At 39.9% G+C, this 24723-nt stretch overlaps 1 protein-coding gene across 1 annotated transcript in view; it reads right to left on the reverse strand.

The window, feature by feature from the left end:
• The window catches only part of LOC122556387 (uncharacterized), a 237644-nt gene that overhangs the window by 169912 nt on the left and 43009 nt on the right, over nt 1-24723 (reverse strand). The window contains exons 14-25 of the mRNA XM_087993952.1: nt 22299-22397; nt 21514-21594; nt 19811-20002; nt 18155-18409; nt 15762-16037; nt 15117-15254; nt 9078-9200; nt 8122-8247; nt 5638-5763; nt 3324-3437; nt 2467-2577; nt 2050-2163 (exon numbers count right to left, since the gene is read on the reverse strand). Coding sequence (XP_087850078.1) covers nt 2050-2163; nt 2467-2577; nt 3324-3437; nt 5638-5763; nt 8122-8247; nt 9078-9200; nt 15117-15254; nt 15762-16037; nt 18155-18409; nt 19811-20002; nt 21514-21594; nt 22299-22397 — 1755 coding nt within the window. The remainder of the gene's footprint in view (nt 1-2049; nt 2164-2466; nt 2578-3323; nt 3438-5637; nt 5764-8121; nt 8248-9077; nt 9201-15116; nt 15255-15761; nt 16038-18154; nt 18410-19810; nt 20003-21513; nt 21595-22298; nt 22398-24723) is intronic.

Raw genomic sequence — 24723 nt, forward strand, 5'->3', positions numbered from 1 at the left:
AAGCACCAGACACCTGGACTGCTTTCTCCTGGATCATGTTGAATCTTTGCAGCTGCACTCATCCAGGTAAGTGGGAGATATTCCATCATATTCTTAATTTGTGCCTTGTAAAAGATGGCAAGACTTTGGGGAGTGAGAAATAAGTGAAAGGCTTATAAAGCGACCATTTTGTTTACATTGATCTGGAAACTGAAATGCTGTTCTGAGGAGTAGTGGAATCTCTTAGAGTGGGTACTGAAAAGAAACAGGACACATGGACTTCAACATTAGTTCTTTTAAATCAAACATAGATGATTTGATTGGATTAGATTAGATTAGATTAAAGTGTGGAAACAGGCCCTTCGGCCCAACAAGTCCACACCGACCCGCCGAAGCGAAACCCACCCATACCCCTACATTTACCCCTTACCTAACACTACGGGCAATTTAGTATGGCCAATTCACCTGACCCTTCACATCTTTGGACTGAGGGAGGAAACCGGAGCACCCGGAGGAAACCCACGCAGACACGGGGAGAACTGCAAACTCCACATAGTCAGTCGCCTGAGGCGGGAATTGAACCCGGGTCTCTGGCGCTGTGAGGCAGCAGTGCTAACCGCTGTGCCACCGTGCCGCCCACAAGAGATTTGGATGCAAGCAGAAGAGATACAGTTAGTAAGTTTGCAGATGACACCAAAATTGGAGGTGTAGTGGACATCGAAGAGGGTTACCTCAGATTACAACAGGATCTGGACCGAATGGGCCAATAGGCTGAGAAGTGGCAGATGGAGTTTAATTCAGATAAATGTGAGGTGCTGCATTTTGGGAAAGCAAATCTTAGCAGAACTTATACACATAATGGTAAGGTCCTAGGGAGTATTGCTGAACAAAGAGACCTTGGAGTGCAGGTTCATAGCTCCTTGAAAGTGGAGTCGCAGGTAGATAGGATAGTGAAGAAGGCATTTGGTATGCTTTCCTTTATTGGTCAGAGTATTGAGTACAGGAGTTGGGAGGTCATGTTGTGGCTGTACAGGACATTGGTTAGGCCACTGTTGGAATATTGCATGCAATTCTGGTCTCCTTCCTATTGGAAAGATGTTGTGAAACTTGAAAGGGTTCAGAAAAGATTTACAAGGATGTTACCAGGGTTGGAGGAACTGAGCTACAGGGAGAGGCTGAACAGGCTGGGGCTGTTCTCCCTGGAGCATTGGAGACTGAGGGGTGACCTTATAGAGGTTTACAAAATTATGAGGGGCATGGATTGGGTAAATAGGCAAAGTCTTTTCCCTGGGGTCGGGGAGTCCAGAACTAGAGGGCATAGGTTTAGGGTGAGAGGGGAAAGATATAAAAGAGACCTAAGGGGCAACCTTTTCACACAGAGTGTGGTATGTGTATGGAATGAGCTGCCAGAGGATGTGGTGGAGGTTGGTACAATTGCAATATTTAAGAGGCATTTGGATGGGTATATGAATAGGAAGGGTTTGGAGGGATTTGGGCCGGGTGCTGGCAGGTGGGATTAGATTGGGTTGGGATATCTGGTCGGCATGGACAGGTTGGACGGAAGGGTCTGTTTCCATGCTGTACATCTCTATGACTCTATGACTCTATGAACCGCACATCAGTAGCAGATTGGGATGTGGTGTTGTTGAACCTCGTGGTCAGTTACTATGTAGGTATCATGTACTTCATGCACTTTCTGTCATCATTGCCCAACACTCAACACGTGGGCCGTTGGATCCTAACCCTAACACTTAAGACAAGAAGTTGAATTAGTTTATGTAATAAATGGGATTTAGATTATAAGCTAAACAGTTTCTTGAAATCGGATGCTGAAAACTATTGTCACAACTTGACTGGCCACTCTTTAAGAGCCAGGAGCAAGAAGCACGAAGCTTGAGGACAGAGCAGGAATAATGTGGTGCTATAGACGCATATAGAATTAACAGTGGTCAAGAAGTTATTTTACAAAACCATTATCATATTGTACAAAGAAGTATTATTTATCTTTCACTATATGGTAACAAACCATTTGTCTGTTCTGCTGAGAAGAAAATAATTTTAATACAGCACCTCTTTGGCAGAGCTGACCAGTATATCCAGGCACACAGTTACATACAAAGGCATTTATGGAATCAATGCACGTGGCTTCATTCTTGCATGGTTGGCTGGAACACTCATTAATATCTGATAAGGTAAATGAAATCAAATCATAATTCATTCACTTCTGAAATAATTTTTTTTGTTTTTACATATAAGATATAAAATGACAACAGACTTAAAAACACTAAAAGGATTGTAAATATAGTTTATAGGAATCTTTAAATAGATTCACATGTTTCAGATACAGAAAACTTCATTTGATTATGACACAGATTGCTGGATGCATAATAGTTCTAATATATTGCAATATGGCAGTATCTTGAATCATGGCTCTTTAAAATAATTATTTTAAACTTCACAGAATAGAATTCAGAATAAATGGCATACTAGTTTCACAGTGTCGTCCTGTAAAGCCACTGAAACATTGACATTGGTAACTTCCTCGTGTATTCAAACAGGTTCCATTCATACAGGGATTAGAGAAACATTCGTTTACATCTAGAACAAAGAGTTAAAATTAATTTCTATTTAGTGAGTCAATTGCTATTTAAAAGTAAAAATCTATTGCACATGGTTATGTATTGGCTGAATAATAATGATATTTATACATGACACATAAATAATATTTTTACATGCCATAAATATTAATGAAATAGATAAACACATTTAAAATTAAATGGAAGCGTATGAAAAGGAGAGCAATCACACAGTTAAGGGGATAAGGAAGACAGTGAAGCAAGAATAAATGCTTGTAAATGCTGTTAACATTTTATCTTCACATAAGCAATTACTTTATTCAAGTGATCGCCTCTTTTGAATTTTACCCATTTCCTGCTCTGCAGCATTTGTAAGGTCAGGCCCATTATAGAATCGAGGTTCAACCACATGAAACGAAACTGCCCCTGCAAAATCTATCACGGTGTGCATCTTGACCAGAGGCTAAGAATGCACAAGTCCCACAGCATTGACTACAATAGCTCAAGAAACTGAAGCAACATTCGTGATTGACACTTTGCATAATTACAATGTATTAATTTGTAATTTTCATTTGCAAATAACAAAAGACCATTCAACCATCCAAAGTTCTCTTCTCTGTGAAATTGCTACATTGGCGTGTGATCTTTAGAAGCTATTCCAAAGTATTTTGTTCAAAGTTCTTATCATCAAATTTCCATTCTGAGCCAGTGAATGAAGCATGTGGAAAACTGTAGCAAACATGCAGTCTGTTTAATGGAATATCTAACCTTCAGAACATGACATCCCAGTCCAGCCAGTTACACAGTCGCAATAATAGGAACCCTGTGTGTTGATGCAGGAACCTTTTCTGTTGCATGGACTTGATAAGCACTCATCAACATCTGGGGGTAAAAAACACCAACATAGAAAAATAAGAAAGTTGCAAAACATAACACTCTTAGTTTGAAGTTCTGTTTTTGTCCTGTTCTTAATTATTGGGAATAGACAAGTAGTAGGCTGGAACAACATAGCAAGCTAGCCAGCATCAAGGGGTGGAGAAGTCAACATTTCGGGTGTAAGCCTTATTCAGGACTGGGGATGGGGGTGAGGGGAGCTGCAGATAAAGGTGGTGTGGGGGAGGGATTTTGGGTGGGGAGGCAGTGGCATAATGTCACTGATTAGCAATGCAGAAGGCCAGACCAGTGTTTTGGGGACATGAGTTTGAATCCCACCATGGAAGATGGTGAAATTTGAATTCAATAGAATCTGCAATAAAGAGATGGTTTAAAGGCAACCATGTAACCACTACTAATTGTTCTAAAAACCATCTGATTCACTAATATCCTTTAGGAAAATAAATCTTCTGTTCTTGTCTGCTTTGGTCTACACGTGACTTCAAATACAGCAAGGTGGTTGCCTTGAGATTGCCCTCTGGGCAATTATGGATGGACAATAAATACTGGCCTAGCTAGTGATGCCCACATTCCATGAGTGTGATATAGGCATTGATCACACTAATACTACATCTGTGGACCTGTTCTTGTGTGTGGTGTGGTATTGTTAAGAAAATTCCATTCAGGAGGCAAGACTTGGCATGGTATCAGAATCAAGCTTAAACTTATCTTTAATTTACATCTATGCAAATGTACTAGCTTCCCTCTAGCAGATATTGCTGAATAGTGACCAAAAACAGTAGCCCTACTCTCATGATGCTAAGGTGAGTCAACACAACACAAACATGAATCTGACTGAAATGAGTTACACACAGGATTATAGGTATAGTGTATCTAAATGTTGAAATACTCCCCGGGTAAATCCGGTGAGTAACAACATTATTGTTTGATAAATACAATTGTATTTTGTATAACTCTAGCTTTTGATATTGCTGACAAGGGAAACAATAAAGGTAAATAAAAAGATCCTTATCAAGTATTATCTGGGGTTGTTATTGGGCAGATAACTGTTACATTGATGAAATGTAGGTTTGCTTGGTGTCCTTAAGGCTTCAATTTTCTGACTCCTGAATAGGACGGAGGCCAAACAAAGTATAATTAGATAAATCATACATTGTTGTATAGAACTAATCTCACTTCATTATTCTTCTCAACTGGTTGTAGCTAAGAAAAGGTTGGCATGTATGCTGAAGATGTGGCGTTGTGGTGGACGATAAGGTGGGCGTAATCAATAGATGGAGGTGAAGCCCAGAAAGAGGCAGAGACCAACAGTTGGATAGACAAAGGAATGGGTAAAGGTCAGCCTGGGGGGTATCAGTAACTGCTAATTGGGACCATTAGTAACAAATAATGGGACGGGTGTAGGAGCAGCCAATGTGATGACAAGGCTTGGTGTGTGGGGGTTAGGGTAAGGACATGGAAGAAGGTGTGCAGGCACTAAAATTATTAAACTCAATATTGTGTCCCAAAGACTGCAGAGTTCCCAAGTGAAAAATGGGAAGCTGTTCTTCTAGCTTCCACGAGCTTCACTGGAATAGACAACAGGAAGCTCGGGTTCAATTTGCAGACACCTATGGACATCTATGTTCTGCCACTTCAACACACCACCACGTTCACTGGCCAACATCTCTGTCTCGTGCTTGCACCCCAAGTCGAAAATGAAATGCCATTCTTTCAGTATGTGTTGAGCTTCCATTGTCAGCTAATGATCCCAATTAGTCCCAGTCTGATTCCCCCAGACTGACCTTTACCCATTCCTTTGTCTGTTCAACTGTTGTTTTTTTCTCTGGGTTTCATCTCCATCTACTACTTGTTCCTTCTCCCACTGCATCTCCAGAATTTATACCAACCTTTTTCTGAAGAAGGGTCACTGGACCAGAAATGTTAACTGTGATTTCTCTCCACATATGCTGCCAGACCTGCTGAGTTTTCCTCGCAATTTCTGTTTATGTCTCTGATTTTTGGCACCTGCAGTTCTTTATGTTTTTCCTCTCACATATTATCTTGTTTTCTTCTATGCATAAAATAACCTTCATCACATTGACTTCCTTTTCAACCAGTGCAACAATTATGTAATTTATATTTGATGTCTGAACGATTCTTTCATACATTACTGTGCGATATTTGCCGTTTCCATGTTTTAGCTCACCGTGGCAACTTGCTTTGTCTCTTTGATCCAACATGTAACCAGAATTACAGGAACATTTGAAACTGCCAGGTGTATTGCGGCAAATTTGATTACAATTGTTGAATTCTGATTCACACTCATTGATATCTGTGTAAAAATGGAAAGAACAAATACTTTTTATTACCAGTTTACAGCAGAAACTAAGATCGTGTGGGCACTGAAGCCTGATAACAGCAACTATACATTTGGCTCTGATAGTCCAATAGCTATGGAGACAATGCAGCAGCACAGAAAGGTGTTGCATGTCAGGACCATGTGGAACCTCTGACAGAATTCTTGAGAATTGCCTAGGAAATTGAATTTTCCAAAAGACAACTACTCTGCATCAGGAACACTTGGAGAGACCCCATTAAAATTGGAAAATTTGCAAGGTTCCAATTTAGACCATAAGAAATATGCACAGGACCAGACCATTTGACCCCACAAGCTTGCTATGGCATTCATGGCTGACCTAAAATTCCTCATGTCCACTTTCCTGTATTTTCCCTGTAATCCTTGATTTCCCTGCTGATCAAGCATCTGTCCATCTCAGCCTTCAATATCCAGATGATTCTGCCCTCTGAGAGAAGAAATTCCTCCTCACTTCAGTCTTAAATTGACACCCCTTTATTACAAGGCTCTCTGCACCTAGATTGTCCCATGTGGGTAAACACCTCTCAGCATTTACCCTGTCAAGCCCCTTTAGAATCCCACATGTTTGTACAAGATCGCCTCTCATTATGCTATACTCCTAGAGTCCCAGCCTGCTTTGGCTTTGCTCACACGTCAATCAATCCATACATGCTTACATAAGCTTAAAAGTTACCCAAGAAATTTAGGGGACTAAAAACCTATTCTAATTTCTAAGGAACTATTAAACTGACCCCCAACTCAGCATTGATGTATTCCACCCCACTCGATCACTGACACTTTCTCCCAACATGAGAGACAGCCAACACGACTCAATTCCATATATCAGCTCCCCTACCCTCACTCTGACCCTCCCCTGCTGGAACCGACTCCTCAAACACCCCCACCTGACCCTCTGTAACACCTCACTATTGTCACCTCTGCTGGTCATAGAATCTAGATCCAACACCCCCATGCTTCCCATTCAGCCACAGGTTTCAAAATCTAGATGTAAAACATTGTCTGCTTTCCTTCTGCACCCCTTTACGTGTCCTCTGACATGCCCCTCTCTCCTAGGCTTGAGGAACTGATATACACCATCTCTCCAGCTTGACCCTCCAAGAACCAACAACAATATCTCCGCCCTCCTGATGTCCTTCCCCACATCTAGCACTTCTCTCTGCGCTGGCTTGTGATTAGTGGTAAAGCAGATGATTGGGAAAGTTTTAAAAACCAACAAAACATGACCAAAATAGTTTAAAAAAGTGAGAAAATAAACTTTTAAGGTAAATTTGTAATTTGATAAAATTATGGGAGGAGTTGATAGTAGAGATAGTTGAAATTTTTTTCTAAGCCGGAAACATCAATTATGAGAGGATATAGATCTAAGATAAAAGTGGGTAAGTTTAAAGAAGTTGTGAGAGGCAAGTTTTTTTAACATAGAGGGTAGTAACTTCCTGCCAGAGGTGGTCGGAGCAGTTAAAATAGCCATTTAAGAAGCATCTTGACAGATACGTCAGTATGCAGAGATATGGACTATGCAGAGGCAAAATGATTTTAGTTTAGAAAGGCAGTATATGTTGGGGCAGGCTTGATGGCCCAAAGGGCCTGTTCCTATGCTGCATGGCTCTTTGTTTCTCTTAATCTGTTGACAGACGGGGAGTGCAAAACTAGAGAGCAGAGGTTTATTGTGAGACGGGAAAGATTTATAAGGTACCTGAGGGACAACTTCTTCACACAGGGTGTGAATATATAGAATTTAGGACCAGAGGGCAGAATCTCAGAATAAAGGGTTGCTCATTTAAACCAGAGATTAAGAGGAATTTCTTCTCTCAAGGTAATGAATCTGTGGAATTTTTACCACAGTGGGCTACACAGACTGGATGTATTCAAGACTGAGAGAGACAGATTTTTAAGCAGTTAGGGAATCAAGAGTTGTGAGGCAAAGGTACGAAAGTGGAGTTGAGGATTATTGGATCAGCCTATGGTCTCATTGAATTATGGAGCAGACTGAGTGGCTGAATCGCTTGCTTCTGTTTTATGTAAGTATACTCTCATTAGGATTCAGCAATTACTTCTTAGAGTTAAATTTGTTTGTGTTAAGCAACAGACCTTAAGGGCAGAAGTGAAGCAAATTGACCAACCCTAGGCTGAAGCAAGGAAATTAGGATAGAGTGCCGTTATTACCTTTAAAATGTTTTGCTAAGAAAATCATTCGACCTTGTGTTCAGATTCCTAAGAACCCTTCAGATTTATTTTCAAAAGAATTTACTTTCTTTCATACAGTACTTTGTGACATTTTTCTTTTCCCTACACTCGAGTGAAATTCAGACTCACCGTGGCAACTTGCTCTGTCTCCTTGATCCAGTAGGTAACCAGATTGACACGAACACTTAAAACTACCAACAGTATTTTGACAAGTTTGCTCACAATTGTTTGATGACAAACTACATTCATTGACATCTGTAAAATAGGGAGAAAAGATGAATGCTATTTAACATCTGTTTATCCCAGAGGAGGATTCCTCACATTGATTGAATAATTGATCCAGTACTTGACTCAGACACTGATTTCCTTTGAGGCTTTGGGGATCCGCACCTGGTGAGTCACGTAGGCATGTGGCTTACAGCCAGGTCAGGGGAAAGGAATGATTCTTGTGCAGCTGTTATGAGGTAAGCTTTTAGACAAATTGTTTTGCTAAGGATTGAAATGAAGACTTGGTTGCCTTGGCTGCCATACAGAGGTGTGCTGGCAGGTTCCAGTCACTGTCAAAACAAATGTAGAGTCTAGTTTCAAAGTGCCTGAAATCATAGCAAAGACATTGTCCTCTGTACAATCTCTGCCCCATCTCTTTGAGTTGTACTGAAGATCTAGAGGCACTGCCACTGCTTTTGTGTGGACAGGGCACCTACTCCTCTGACTTCCCTATGAGGATGCAACACACTTGGCCAATCCAGGCACTTGCCAAAGTATTTCTAAAAACACTCTAGACTACTTCCGGATACTTTGTAAAAGGGAATGATTTCTTAACAAGCTCCTTATAGGTAAGTCGAGTGCCTTGTCCTTTAAATAATGTGTATGCAAAATCCATCTTGTAGTGGAATGGTTCATCTATGAATTTATGGCTTGGACATGAATGCTCCAAATGTAGCATTCTGGTGCCGCATAAACTGGCTGGATTGTGTGTCAGGAGATTAGCAATAGCATTGATTAACAATAGCCTTGCAGAACAGTACGTAGGCAGTGCCAGAAGCAGGAAGTAGCTCAATACAGCCCACAAAGTAATATCCCACCTCTGCAGATTGAGCCTGAATCATCCACGGCGTATCCTCTATTACACTGGCATGCAGGTTGGTTGGAGGACGTATCTATGAAACATTTTCCATTTGTACAGCTGAGGGTGCAAATATCAATTGCTGTAATGACAGACACAGAGGAATGTATTAAAAACTTCATTCTATTTTTGTTCCTTGTTAGAATTACGCCTCTACATTCATGAAGCTTTTTTTTCCCCATTGTTTCAGAAAATCACAAGAACTGTTACAGTGCAGAAGCACTGTGCTGGCCCATCATGTTCATACAGGCTGTCAGCATAAGCAACATGACTTCATGTCATTTTCTAACCCTTTCCCTTGTGACAATGCTGTCCCTTTAACAAGGATATGTTGCCCTTGGCTTTTTAATTTCAGAGAGGCGGTAAAAGTCACAGATTCCCAAAAATCTAAGTTGAAGGGTTTTAATGTCAGTTTGATTATAGCTAACAGATGCTGCCTCAGGCAAAACACTTTCAAGTTTTTTTTAATGTCACTTAAAGAATGAAAGAGAAGTGGTCAGTTCTCCCAACTCAGCTTTTTCTGGTTTGGTTTGGTTTGGTTTGGTTTGGTTTTAGCAGTAGTGGTTGAAAAGGTTCCTGGACCTAAAAAAATCAATTCCACGCTAATCCTCCTTTCTCTCTGACATCTCTCCTGTAAGTCCCTGGGTTTGATTTTACCTTTTGTGCCAAGGGGTGTTTATGGGGATTGTTGCAAGTATTGGAACAGCATCAGTAAGTTGGTATAATCTGTTGGGTTTTCAGATAGGTGAGGTTATTCAGTGTTCTGTCCTCTTTTGTTTGTGTTTCATTTATTAATCTTGTAAATAAATTCTGTTTTGTTTAAAACTAAGTGGTCTGACCAACTGTATCCCTCCTGGAATATCCATGTTACACCTGCTTAAAACAACTAGCAAGGCTACTTTCTTGAAATAGTTTGAGAGGGTCTGGCCTCGCCATAACACCCCATAACCATGGATATTAGTTCTGTTTAAATCAGCTACTACTGTCTTGAATGCCTCAATTGAATCAGTATCCACTAATTTCCAGGAATTCCAGAACCAAACCACTCACTGTGTGAAAATATATTTTTCTCATATCGCAATTACTTAATTTACTAAGTGGTTTAAATCTAAGCTCTCTCATTCTTGTTCCTTTAATGAGCAGGAACAGTTTCTCCTGGTTTACTCTGTCCTTATCTCTTATGAATTCAAAAACTTCAAATAAGTCAACTTCCTCTTAGCCTTCACCTCTTAAGGAAAACAGTCAGAACTTCTTCAAATTAGCATAACTGAAATTTCTAATCCTTGGAACCACAGCACACAATCATAATATTGATATAAATAAATAAACATCTTGAATTGATTAGCATGGACACTAACTAATGTGTATAATAATTGCTTTTTAACATTGAGCAATAATCTAATTTCTTAAGTTTCACTGATATGTGAAGACTTTTTTTTATTAATTTGATATCTTTACATTCACTCAGGCTAAACTCTGTTAAACAATATCACAAACATGGAAATTAAATTTTCCCTATGAGCTCCATAAGCTCCTTAGTTTAAAGATCTGTGCCCTACTGGGATTTGTGACTGAATATGATTGAAAACTGTAGGATGTATTTGCTGACACTGGGGTGGTTTTTATTGCAATAACAGGAAAATCAGCTATTTTCTTGAGATCACACAATCATATAATTATTACAGAGCACAAGGAAGCCATTTGGCCCACTCCATGTATTTTCTACAATTTGTGCTCTAGCAAAGCTGGATGCAAGGATTGTCACTGGCAATGTTGTTACGGCAGCAGTAAAACTTAAATGCACCAAAATCTAACAGCTTTGACATCTCATTTCAAAATACATCCATTTATAAAATTTAGAGTAGCAGCACGGTGCCATCGGGATGCATACACAGTGGCACTGGAGATAGGGATACACCATGAATTGGTCATACTGAAATTCTTTCGGGAAATATCAGCTCCAAAGTTTTAAGAAAAGCAGTTTAAAAATATTGGGTTAGTTATATCTGCGCTGAAAATGTGTTGCTGGAAAAGTGCAGCAGGTCAGGCAGCATCCAAGGAGCAGGAGAATCGACGTTTCGGACATGAGCCCTTCTTCAGAAATGAGGAAGGCGTGCCAAGCAGACTAAGATAAAAGGTAGGGAGGAGAGACTTGGGGGAGGGGCGTTGGAAATGCGATAGGTGGAAGGAGGTAAAGGTGAGGGGGTGATAGGCCGGAGTGGGGGTGGGCGCGGAGAGGTCAGGAAGAAGATGCAGGTTAGGAAGGTGTTGCTGAGTTCGAGGGTTGGGACTGAGACAAGGTGGGGGGAGGGGAAATGAGGAAACTCAGAGCACATAAAGTTAGTGAATTGGTAGCCTATTTTTCTTCTTCCCCAAGAAACATACCATGGATGGACTCAATATTTCAATACAAATATTAAGTCATAGAGTCCTACAGCATGGGGACAGGCCCTTTGGCCCAAATGGGTCCATGCTGACCAAAATGTCCATCCACTCTAACCCCATTTCTCCGTACTTGGCCCATATCCTTCCAAATCTTTCCTCTCCATGTATTTGTCCAAATGCCGTTTAAATGTTGTTAATTTACCTGCCTCAACCACTTCCACTGGCAGCTCATTCCATATGTATAACATCTTCTTGCGTAAAAAAGTTGCCACTCATGTTCCCTTTTATCCATTCCCCTTTAACCTTAAATTGATGCCCTCTCGTCCTTGATTCCCCACCTCCGGGAAAAAGATTAAGTGCATTCACCTTATCCATGCCTCTCATGATGTTTTTCACATCTATAAGATCCCCCCTCAGTCTCCTATGCTCTAAAGAAAAAAGTCCTAGTTTGTCCAACCTCTCCCTAAATCACAGACCCTTGAGTCTTGGTAACACCTTTGTAAATTTCTTCTGCACTCTTTCCTGTTTAATAATATCCTTCCTATAACAAGGTGACCAAAACTGAATGCAATACTCCAAGTGTGGCCTCACCTATGTCCTGTACAACTGCAGCATAACTTCCCAACTTCTACGCTCAATGCCCTGACTGATGAAGGCCAGTATGCCAACAGCCTTCTTCACTATCCTGTCTACCTGTGACTCCATATTCAGAGAACTGTGCGCCTGAACTCCAAGATCCCTCTGTACCACTACACTCCTTAAGGCCCTACCATTCACCATGAAACACCTACCTTGATTTGACTTTCCAACATGCAAGATCTCACACTTATCCACATTAAATTCCATTTGCCATTTCTTGGCCCACTTCCCAGCTGATCAAAGGCCTGCTGCAATTTCTGGTAACCTTCCTCACTGTCCACAATATCACCTATTTAAGTGTCATCTCCAAACTTACTAATCATGCCTTGTACATTCTCATTCAAATCATTGACATAGATCACAAACAGCAATGGGCCCAGCACTGATCCCTGAGACACTCCACTAGTCACAGACCTCCAGTGAACAAACATCCTTCCACTATTACGTTCTGCTTCCTACCATCAAGCCAATTGTATATGTAATTTGCCAGCTCCCCCTGGATTCCATGCGTCTATACTTCCTGAGCAGCCTACCATGGGGAACCTTATCAAAGGCCTTACCGAATTCCATATAGACTATGTCACCATCGTGCCTCATTAGCTTTCCTGGTCATTACATCAAATAACTCTAACAAATTTGTGAGGCATGATCTCCCATGCATAAAGCCATGCTGACTACTCCTAATCAAACCCTATCTTTCTAAATGCATGTATATCTTTTCTGTCAGAATCTTCTCAAGTAACTTACCTACCACAGATGTTAGGCTTACTGATCAACAGTTCCCATGTTTTCTTTGCAGCCCTACTTGAATAAGGGCACAACATTAAGAACTCTCTGGGACCTTCTGGCACCTCACCAGTGGCTAACAATGACACAGAAATATCAACTAGGGACCCCACCATTTCCTCTGTAGCCTCTTGCAGGGCTCTTGGATATTTCTGGTTAGGATCAGAGATTTATTCAACTTTATACATTCTAATATGTCCAATACCTCCTCTACTGTGATATAGATTTTCCCCAAGGTATGATCACTAATTTCACCAAGTTCCCAAATCTTCATGTCTTTCTTCTCAAGAAACAGAAGAAATACTCATTGAGGATCTCACCCATCTCCTGCGGTTTAGATTAGATTAGATTACTTATAGTGTGGAAACAGGCCCTTCGGCCCAACAAGTCCACACCGACCCTCTGAATAGAAACCCATTCAGACCCATTCCCCTACACTTACCCCTTCACCTAATACTACGGGCAATTTAGCATGACCAATTCACCTAACTTGCACATTTTTGGACTTTGGGAGGAAACCGGAGCACCCGGAGGAAACCCACGCAGACACGGGGAGAATGTGCAAACTCCACACAGATAGTTGCCTGAGGCAGGAATTGAACCCGGTTCTACACATACATGTCCACTTTGATTCTTGAGAGGTCCCATTCTCTCTCTCGTTATTCTTTTTCCTTTAATATACATGAAGAACCTCTTTTAATTCACTCTAATCTTCTCAGTCAAAGCTATCTCATGCTTCCTTTTCACCCTTCTGATTTCCTTCTTCAGTAAACTCCTGTATCCCTTATATACCTCCAGGTATATCAGCTGCCTGTACCTGAGCCATGTCTCCTTCATTTTTCTGGTCAAAGCCTCAGTACCTCTTGTCATTCAGGGCTCCCTATTCCTGTCAACTTTGTCTTTCACCTCACAGGAACATATAGACCTTGAACTCTAGCAATCTCACTTTTAAAGGCTTCCATCTTGCCGGAGGTCCCTTTGCCTGCAAACAAACTACTCCAATCAACCCTGCAAGTTCCTGTTTAATTCCATCAACATTTGCCTTGTCCCAGTTCAGCACTTGAACCTATAGAGCAGTTTTGTCCCTCTCCATAACTATTTTAATAGAACTATGTTCACTGGTCCCAAAGTGCTCCCCCACTGTCACCCACTTACCTGCACTGCCCTATTTCCCAAGAGGAGGTTAAGTTTTGCCCCTTTCAGAGTAGGACCCTCTACAAACTGCTTGAGGAAATGTTCCTGAACATACTTAACAAATTCCACCCCATCTAAACCCTGAACGCTATGGCAATCCCAGTCTATGTTAGGAAAATTAAAATCCCCTACTATGACAACCCTGTTGCTCCTGCAGGTCATCCCCAATCTCCCTGCATATTTGTTCCTCTAATTTGGGTTGACTATTTGTAAGCCTATAGTACAGCTCCAATAATGTCATCATTCCCTTCTTATTTATTAGAATCAGAGTCCCTACAGTGTGGAAACAGGCCCTTTTGCCCAACAGGTCCACACCAACCCTCCGAAGAGTAACCCACCCATACCCAATTCCCCTTCCCTACATTTACCCCTGACTAATGCACCTAACCTACACATCCCTCAACACTATGGGCAATTTAGCATGGCCAATTCACCTAACCTGCACATCTTTGGATTGTGGGAGGAAACCAGAGCACCCGGAGGAAACCCACGCAGACATGGGGAGAATGTGCAAACTTCACACAGACAGTCACCTGAGGCTGGAATCGAACCTGGGTTCCTGGCACTGTGAGGCAGCAGTGCTAATCACTGAGCCACCTTGCCGCCCCACAAAGCCTCACTGGATGATTCTGCAGTTATTTCTTCTCTGAGAACTGCTATGATAATTGCCTTAATCAAAAATGGAAATCCCCACCCATCTTGGCAACTCCCATAGTCATGTCTCGATAAATTTTAAAATTATTGTTAAATTGAAAATTATATATTTAAATAAATATTTTAACTTTGTCTAAAGTCTTAAAAATGACAAACGTTTTAATTTTTCCATTCAGTAGGTGAAAATTAACAGTAAACTGTAGAAAGTATCAAGTCTGAAGCCTGTTGCAATTGCATCTGAGCATTGATCAATTGGCAAATGTAATGCACATGGTACGTTTATAAATATACAACTGCATGATAATTATTACAAGCAAAGGACTTGTACTTTCTTTCTTACCTGTGCATTTCCTTCCGTCTGAATCCAATTTAAATCCACTTTCGCAACTGCATTCATAGCCTCGACTATCTTCAAACTTATTGCGTTCGATGCAAACCTGATCGCATTGATTTTCACCATTGCTACATTCATCAGAATCTAAAATTTTACACAAGCTACAGTTCAACTATGAGAAAACAAAGTTTGTACAAATGTGTGATATGATGAAACAGTAAACAATGTCCATGGGCTAACAAATACTGTGACTCTGCAATCTTCCTGTCTCACAAGTAAAAATCCAGCATGAAACATAACTTTGAGCATGTGACTCGCTCCACAAATTGTATGATAATCTGACTGGGACTGGGAAATCTTCTGGAGCCATTTAAGTTCAAATTCAGCTGCATATTGACTGTGTGAGTTCCTGTTCTTGAGGCACCTCCAATGGTGGCTATGTGAACATTCTCCATCCTCCTCGCACACTTTAATGGGTTTTGGAAAATAATTGTAACTGACAACTTAAATCATCAAGTTTTAAAGCATGATCAGTAACTATTGGAGTCATCGGCTGGCTTCTTGACATCAAACATTCCAGAGGTAATTTTCATTATTTCACAATAACTTACTTACAATTTATTTTAAGTCAATGACAGTAGTTATCAATACCTGTATTCTGCTTGACTGTCACTCCCTTATTGGTCAAGTGGCCATTTGTCACTGTTATCACAGTAATAGTATAAGTACGTCCAGGTTGTAAATCAGAAAACACAACAGATAAAGTTTGGCTTGATTGTACATCAATTTTCTGTTCTTCATTAAACTGTGATGTTAACTGAACGATGTATGACAGTAGATGCCCTTTTGCTGCTGTCCAGGTAACTGTCAGAGAAGTGTTTCGAATTCCATTCGATGGAAATGTGACATTCGATACAAATGCTGGTACTACATTAAGGAAAATAATTCACACAATAACGTTTTATAGGATGGTAAGTATAACTGTACGACATTAACTAAATAAATAAAGAAAATGGTATATCTGAGCCCAGTTTGCCTCTGAAATATCTACATTTGTCTGAAAAGGGAAGGGCTACTAATCTACTATTTGGAGATGAGGGCATTCTTAAAATATATTGGAGACCATTTATCAAAGATTTACATTTAATTCATGGAGTCTGTGTTTCCAGAGCTCAGGAAACTTGACATCTGAAGGAAGGATGGTATGAACAGTTAAATGTCTTTTCGGTATGGGAGCCAAGATTTTCTAAAGAGCAGAAGTGCTGACCCCTCTACAATCAGGTACCCCTCCAATCGTGTATGCCCTCCAATGTTAATCGCCTGAGTCTCGATCTCTACCCTCAACCAATGATATTCATCTACCTCCTTGATGTCTGAAGTCTGAAGTCTGTAACTCCACTCTGACCTGCCAGCCACATCTCAATACTAATTGTTACATTGAAAATAGGAGTAGGAGTAGGCCATTTTGGCTCATTGAGCCTGCTCCATTATTCAGTATGATCATGGCTAATGATATAACTCAGTGCCCTGTTGCTGCTTTCTCCTCATATCCTTTGATCACTTTAGCACTAAGAACTATATATCTAACTCCTTCTTAAAAATATTCAATGTTTTGGCCTCAATTGCTATGTGTGTCAGAGAATTCCACAGACTTATCATTCTGTTTGGATGAAGAAATTTCTCTTCATCGAAGTCCTGAATGACCTACCCTGTTTCCTTAAACTGAGTTCAGGATTTCCCAATCATTGTTAGAATCTTATACGTTTCTTTGAGATCACTCTCATTCTTCTAAATTACAGTGAATGTAGTATTAACTGATCCAGTATCTCTTCATATGGCAGTCCTGCCATCCCAGGAATCAGCCTGGTAACCCTTGGGTTGCATTCGTTCCGTAGCGAGAACATCCTTTCTCAGAGGAGCAGATCAAAACTGCACACAATACTCCAGGAATGGTCTCACCAAATCGCTGTACAATTGTTACAAGGCACTATTGCTCCAATATTTGAAACCTCTTGCTATGAAGACCAATGACTGGTGTACAAGAACACATAGGTCTCATTGTACTTTGCCTTTTTCAATCAATTGCCATTCAGATAATAATCTGTCTTCCTGTTTTTTCAACCAAAATCTCACATCTATTGACATTATACTTCATATGCCAACTCATTTAACTTGTCCAAATCACAAATCCTTGCATATGCCTCACACTTCACCCTCACATCCATTTTTGAGTTACCTGAAAATTTTGAGTTATTGCATTTAGTTCTCTCTTCTAAATCATTAATATATATTATGTACAGCTAGGATCCAAGCATAGTTCCTTCCAGTACTCCTCGAGTCACTGCTTACCACTTGGAAAACAATCCTTTGATTTCTCGTCTTTGTTCTTAGTCTGCCATCCAGTTCTATACCCATGTCAGAACTCTATATCCAATTGCATGCACTTTAATATTATATCCTAATCTCTTATGCAGGGCCATATTGAAAGCCTTCTGAATGTCCAAGTAAATCACATCCACAGCCTGCCTGTTATGAACTTCCACTAATTATATCTGTAAAAATGTCACTAGAATTTTCAAGCATGATTTCCTCTTCATAAATCCATGCTGACTCTGTATGATCTGCTATTGTTTTTCAAATGCTCTGATATTAAATCTTTTATAATGGGATTCCAGCATTTATTCCCACAACCGATGCTAAGATAACCAATCTAATAATTCCTGTTTACTTTCAAACTCCATTTTTTAAAATAGTGTGATTACAATAGCTACTCTTCAATCCTTAAGAACTGTTCCAGGGTCTGTAGAATCTTGTAAGATGACCACCAATGCACCCAGTAATTCTAGGACCTCTTCCATGGTTAGGAAATTGATACCATTGGCTTACTGGTAAAATGGACTGAACCTCCTGAAAACTCTTATTCCTGGGATCTCCCAGCAGCTAACCTTTTCATCTTGCTCCCTTCCTACCTCCACATTATTATTAAGGCATTTATCCTAGAAGTTTTAGAAATTTGGCAATTAGATTTTACTGTATATCTTTACCTGTAGTAACACTTAAAGTACGTGTCAGAATTTTGTTGTCTTTATCGATGAAGTGAATGTTCAGCGTATAGGTTTGACCTGGGCTTAACTCCACAAAATTACACACATTATTGCTGAAGTTGAAAGTGCAAAGAAATGATCCATCTTCAGGTGATTTCTCAACACTATAGTTTCCACACAATTCCAGGGTCTGATCTGACCACTTTAGGATAAAACTCCTGTTTCCGACGTTTTCTGCAGTAACATTTCCAAGATCTAAGATAAAATTTCAAAGAGAACAACTTAAATTAACAATGAAATAGCCATGCACAAAAGGATGGTGCAAAAAGGGCAATAATTATAGCTGAGAAGTATTGTACAAACAGGTACTTGTGAATGGACAGATTAAATTATATATCTCCTGAGTGGTATTTCAGAGTTCATTTAGATACTGATAGATGGTGAGAACTGGAGGAGAAACAGATTATACAAAACAGTCATTAAGTAGCTGTAAAATTCCTGTAAACCTGATATCTGTAATATATTAACTGAGGGCAACCTGAAGGTTTCAATAAGGAGCACCTAGAAAAATAAAGAGGGGTTCAGTGTGGCTTTCTGGAAGATAATTTATATCTATCAAACTGATTAGACCTCTTCAATATATTAGTGTCCTCATTGGAAAATAGGAGCTATGTAGATGAGACAAGGGCTGAATGTCTTGCTTTATAGTGGTAACGAGGGCAAATTTTAAATCTTGACCCTGCTAGGAAGACTAGTAAAAGACAATATCACACTGAAATTCTAAAACGATATTTCTCATCAACCTGTTCAGTGATATTATTACACATTTCTGGAACAGATGGGACTTGAGTCTCTTGGCCCAGAGGTTAGAGACACTGCACTGTAGCAATGAGAGCCCCTGTTAGGCTCCTAACTAAACTTTACTCTCCTCAGACACCTATTTCAGTGAGGCTGTCATCTGTTTCAGGTGAGAATGTAGCTGTCCATTCAAATGGGCAACATTTATTAAAACAGTTTCAACAATATTATATCATTTGTACTGTAATGTGAGGCACCATTGGGATAAAAATCACAGATTGGGTCTCATTTACGTCATCATGATGAATACAGCTCTTCAGTTGAGAGACTGTTGTCATGTTTAATCATGTTAATAATTTTTAATTGTGCAGGAGAGGGACTTGGTGTATTGTTAGATTTCCCATTGAAGCTATCAGTAAGATAAAGGTTTCAAAGTTTATCTTGGATGGTGCAATAACAGCAGGATATCAGCTGGACTCATTATCCAATCGTGAACTCTGCTGACTTCAATAGAAATTACTAAAAGGCAGTGGATGCAATAGTTAGCATTATCATTCATGTAAAATTTCTATCCCAAGAGTTTTAGATAAATGGTCAGAAGGTAGGCAGAGGTTCCAGCGATAAAAAGCAGACCTATAAAAAACGCTTTGATTTGGTCCAATTTGGATGTTAGAGATATACTCAGGTATTCATTTTTTGATTTGGCACTGGACAGCTGCGAAATTGAAATTTCTCTTTATGATTTGGGGTAAAAGGAGCTATGTCGATTTGGTTGTCTCTTTATCTTGGAAATCTACAACGGGGCAAAGAGTTGGAATGCTGAACAATCATTTATATGGGAAATAAATGCAACATTACCTTGATCGGTAAATTCACGGCATGGTGATGTTGTTGTCACCATTGTTGATCTGCTAGTAGACAGAGACTGTGTGCTAATGATAATAGTGGAGCTAAGAGTAGATGTTTCAATAGTTGAAGACAGAGTGCTAAATTCTTGCAAAAATGATGTAGACCTTGTTGATGCACTAGATGTTGTCATATTCCGCACAACTGCACAGAAAAGATTAAGAACATTCTTTGAACAGTTATAATAAAACTAAACAAAGGAGAGAAGATAGTGTGGTGAATGGGTACACTGAGCTTTTATTTCTAGGACATATATTAGATACAATTTCTCACCTCCTCATTACCCTTTAAACCTGACCCAATCTGGCTACCAGCTCCAGACCCCAAGATTATCCTCCAGTCTGTCCCAACAAACATATCATTGAATTTCAATTCATTCTGCAAGATTGCAAAACTACATTTGAAAATTTGAAAGGGATGTAAACTTGTTGAAATTTCTAACTATGTTCTTATACTGATATAATAGTAAGTAAATTATGAGGCTATGAACAGAAATGAAATCCTGCAAACACAGATGGCCTTCACAAAGTTTATAAACTTGAGTATTGCTGAAAAAGCCAAAGCTCTTCATACTCCACCTCATTAAGTCAAGTCGCAAGAAAGGCCAAAGGTGCATGGTGGTTCAATGGCTAACACTGCTGCCTCACTGTGCCAGGGACCTGGGTTCAATTTCACTCTTGGGTGACTGACTGTGGAGTTTGCACATTTCTGCATAATTTTCTCCCACGATTCAAAGATGTGCAGATTAGGTGTAGTGGCCATGGAAGATGCAGGGTTACAGAAATAAGGTAGGGGCTGGGTCTGGCCAGAATGCTGTTCCAAAGGTTTAGGACTCTAGGGATCAAATGGCCTGCTTCCATCCTGTAGGGATTGTATAAAATGAAAGTGCTTTGCTATATGATCTAAGAGAACTGATTGTTTGGAAGTGGAGTGTGATTGATAGGGGTGTTGACATGGAGAATGCACCAGTGAATGATGACTGACAATTGACTCATTAACTTTGTTGGAACTTAAACCTGAATGGTTGATTCTGAATGATCAAGCCTTGAACTGAGACGTTTGGGAGTTAAGAGTGAGTAAGTATTAGCCAGTGCAGTCTCCATGTAAACTGTTGATAGTAACAATTATTAGGAAATCATATATTTTTATTTGATGTAAATAAGATGCTAATGCTTCCCCAATAATCGATCTTCCATGATCAGTGACGTGTAACATAAATTTTCTAGACAAATTTTAGAACATAAATTCCAAACATAAACTATCATGAGGTGAGATTTATCAGTTATAAAAAGTAGTAAGAATATGTCTCTGAGAATACTTTTTCTCAGGCACCAAATATGATTGACACAGTGGTTGTTGATACTTTACAAAAACGTAACCAAAACTGTCATTTCTGAGTTTCAATTTATTCTGTGAGATAGCAAAAGCATGTTGAAATTTCTTAATATGCTCATAATATTTATTCTAGAACTGGTATTATGGTTTTCAATTTGTAAGGCTCTGAATAGTGATGAAACCTTGCAAGCACAAATGTCATTTTTTAAATTTCATAATTGTTAATCTCAACATAAAAGTAGGAATTGTCTGCGGCTTGTTGAAAATATGGTTTATTAGAGACAGTTTGAACATTGATAACTGAGTAGCATTGCAAATACCTGTTGACGATGATGTGGTTACAGATGTTGATGGTTCTGTAGATGTACTTTCCTCTGATGTTGAAGGTGATGATGATGTAGCTTTAATGTTAAAAAGTGTAATCAGTGAAAAAAAGCAATGCTGTAGCTGTGCACCCACATCAAATGAGGAAATCGGTTCAATGGGTTGAAAGAAAAGCATGATCAACACAAGAACATTCGATTCATATGTTCCAACTGATCTTAGACCAGATTCCCTACAGTGTGGAAACAGGCCATTTGGCCCAACATGTCCAGACAGACCTTCCGAAGGATAACCCTCCCATGCCCATTTCCCTGTGACTAATGCACATAACACTGTGGGCAATTTAGCATGGCCAGTTCACCTAACCTGCATATCTTTGGACTGCAGGAGAAAACCAGAGTACCCGGAGGAGACACACACAGAATCGGGGTAAATGTGCAAACTCCACACAGACAGTCGCCCGAGGATAGAATGAAACCTGAGTCCCTGGCATTGTGAGGCAGCATTGCAACCCACTGAGCCACTATGCCACCCCATCTGAATGCTAAAGTATGTGCATTACATTTTATGAAAAGTTGCAAGTTTATTTTTTAAAAAGACTATAAAGCTAACTTTACCATTCCAGAATATGAAAAATTAGTTGGTTTATATTCATGATTCTGTTTTTAATGTTACAGTGTTAAACCCATTGTTTGGAGTTTGCTTAATGATAGAAAATACGATGAACACTTGTAATTTATTCAGTCTACAATGTTTGACAGCTGGATTGCATAAATTCTACCTGTTGGTTCTGGTTTTGTAGATGCTGTAGAAGTAGTAACAATACTGGTCACCTTTGTTGAAGTGGTTCCTTCAGAGGTCCCAGGAGATGTCACGTACTCTAAGGAAAAAAAATGTCAACAAAACTTTAGTGGGCGGCACGGTGGCACAGTGGTTAGCACTACTGCCGCACAGCGCCAGAGACCTGGGTTCAATTCCCGCCTCAGGCGACTGACTGTGTGGAGTTTGCACATTCTCCCCGTGCCTGTGTGATTTCCTCCCACAGTCAAAAAATGTGCAGGTTAGGTGAATTGGCCATGTTAAGTTAGCCGTAGTGTTAGAGGCAGGGGTAAATGTAGGGGATTAGGTCTGAGTGGGTTGCGCTTTGGAGGGTCGGTGTGGACTTGTTGGGCCGAAGGGCACTTTCCACACTGTAAGTAATCTAAAACTGTGTAAAGCTCACTGCATTCATAAGTTGTGCAAAATAATTCAAATCTTCCTTGCATTCAATTCAATCAATTGATCATGTTGTTGATGACAAGAGTTGTTAGGAGAAATGAGGATTGCAGATGCTGGAGATCAGAGTCAAAAAATGTGGTGTTGGAAAAGCACAGCCGGTCAGGCAGCACCCGAAGAAGAGGGGAGTCAATGTTTCGACCATGACCTCTTTATCATCTATACTTAGCATATAATCATATAGTTAGCACCTGATCTGAATGAGATATTTTTCCACAATGTATATTTCTTGAAAAGTGATGAGTCAGATGAATTTACAAAAAGCTTCAAGCATTTTGTAAAAGTGATTTGTTTTGAGACTAGTTTCGTCCATTATTAAAAAAAAAAGAATGTATCTGTATCAGTGCAACATTTCTTTAGGGTGATGTATTGATAGAAATGATTGTTTGCGGTTCACTAGAAATGTAGTCACAGCTGTGATTGTTAGGGGTTCACTAGAAATGTAGTCACAGCTGTGATTGTTTGCGGTTTACTAGAAATGTAGTCACAGCTGTGATTGTTTGGGGTTTACTAGAAATGTAGTCACAGCTGTGATTGTTTGGGGTTCACTAGAAATGTAGTCACAGCTGTGATTGTTTGGGGTTTACTAGAAATGTAGTCACAGCTGTGATTGTTTGGGGTTCACTAGAAATGTAGTCACAGCTGTGATTGTTTGGGGTTCACTAGAAATGTAGTCACAGCTGTGATTGTTAGGGGTTCACTAGAAATGTAGTCACAGCTGTGATTGTTTGCGGTTTACTAGAAATGTAGTCACAGCTGTGATTGTTTGGGGTTTACTAGAAATGTAGTCACAGCTGTGATTGTTTGGGGTTCACTAGAAATGTAGTCACAGCTGTGATTGTTTGGGGTTTACTAGAAATGTAGTCACAGCTGTGATTGTTTGGGGTTCACTAGAAATGTAGTCACAGCTGTGATTGTTTGGGGTTCACTAGAAATGTAGTCACAGCTGTGATTGTTTGGGGTTCACTAGAAATGTAGTCACAGCTGTGATTGTTTGGGGTTTACTAGAAATGTAGTCACAGCTGTGATTGTTTGGGGTTCACTAGAAATGTAGTCACAGCTGTGATTGTTTGGGGTTCACTAGAAATGTAGTCACAGCTGTGATTGTTTGGGGTTCACTAGAAATGTAGTCACAGCTGTGATTGTTTGCGGTTAACTAGAAATGTAGTCACAGCTGTGATTGTTTGGGGTTTACTAGAAATGTAGTCACAGCTGTGATTGTTTGGGGTTCACTAGAAATGTAGTCACAGCTGTGATTGTTTGGGGTTTACTAGAAATGTAGTCACAGCTGTGATTGTTTGGGGTTTACTAGAAATGTAGTCACAGCTGTGATTGTTTGGGGTTTACTAGAAATGTAGTCACAGCTGTGATTGTTTGGGGTTTACTAGAAATGTAGTCACAGCTGTGATTGTTTGGGGTTTACTAGAAATGTAGTCACAGCTGTGATTGTTTGGGCATTACGAGAAATGTAGTCACAGCTGTGATTGTTTGGGGTTCACTAGAAATGTAGTCACAGCTGTGATTGTTTGGGGTTCACTAGAAATGTAGTCACAGCTGTGATTGTTTGGAGTTCACTAGAAATGTAGTCACAGCTGTGATTGTTTGGGGTTCACTAGAAATGTAGTCACAGCTGTGATTGTTTGCGGTTCACTAGAAATGTAGTCACAGCTGTGATTGTTTGGGGTTTACTAGAAATGTAGTCACTGCTGTGATTGTTTGGAGTTTAATAGAAATGTAGTCACAGCTGTGATTGTTTGGGGTTCACTAGAAATGTAGTCACTGCTGTGATTGTTTGGAGTTTAATAGAAATGTAGTCACAGCTGTGATTGTTTGGGGTTCACTAGAAATGTAGTCACAGCTGTGATTGTTTGGGGTTTACTAGAAATGTAGTCACAGCTGTGATTGTTTGGGGTTTACTAGAAATGTAGTCA

This window comes from Chiloscyllium plagiosum, unplaced genomic scaffold (assembly GCF_037043375.1).
Source record: "Chiloscyllium plagiosum isolate Xiang-an unplaced genomic scaffold, Cpla_swu_hap1 HiC_scaffold_13, whole genome shotgun sequence".
In the NCBI taxonomy this organism is placed as follows: domain Eukaryota; kingdom Metazoa; phylum Chordata; class Chondrichthyes; order Orectolobiformes; family Hemiscylliidae; genus Chiloscyllium; species Chiloscyllium plagiosum.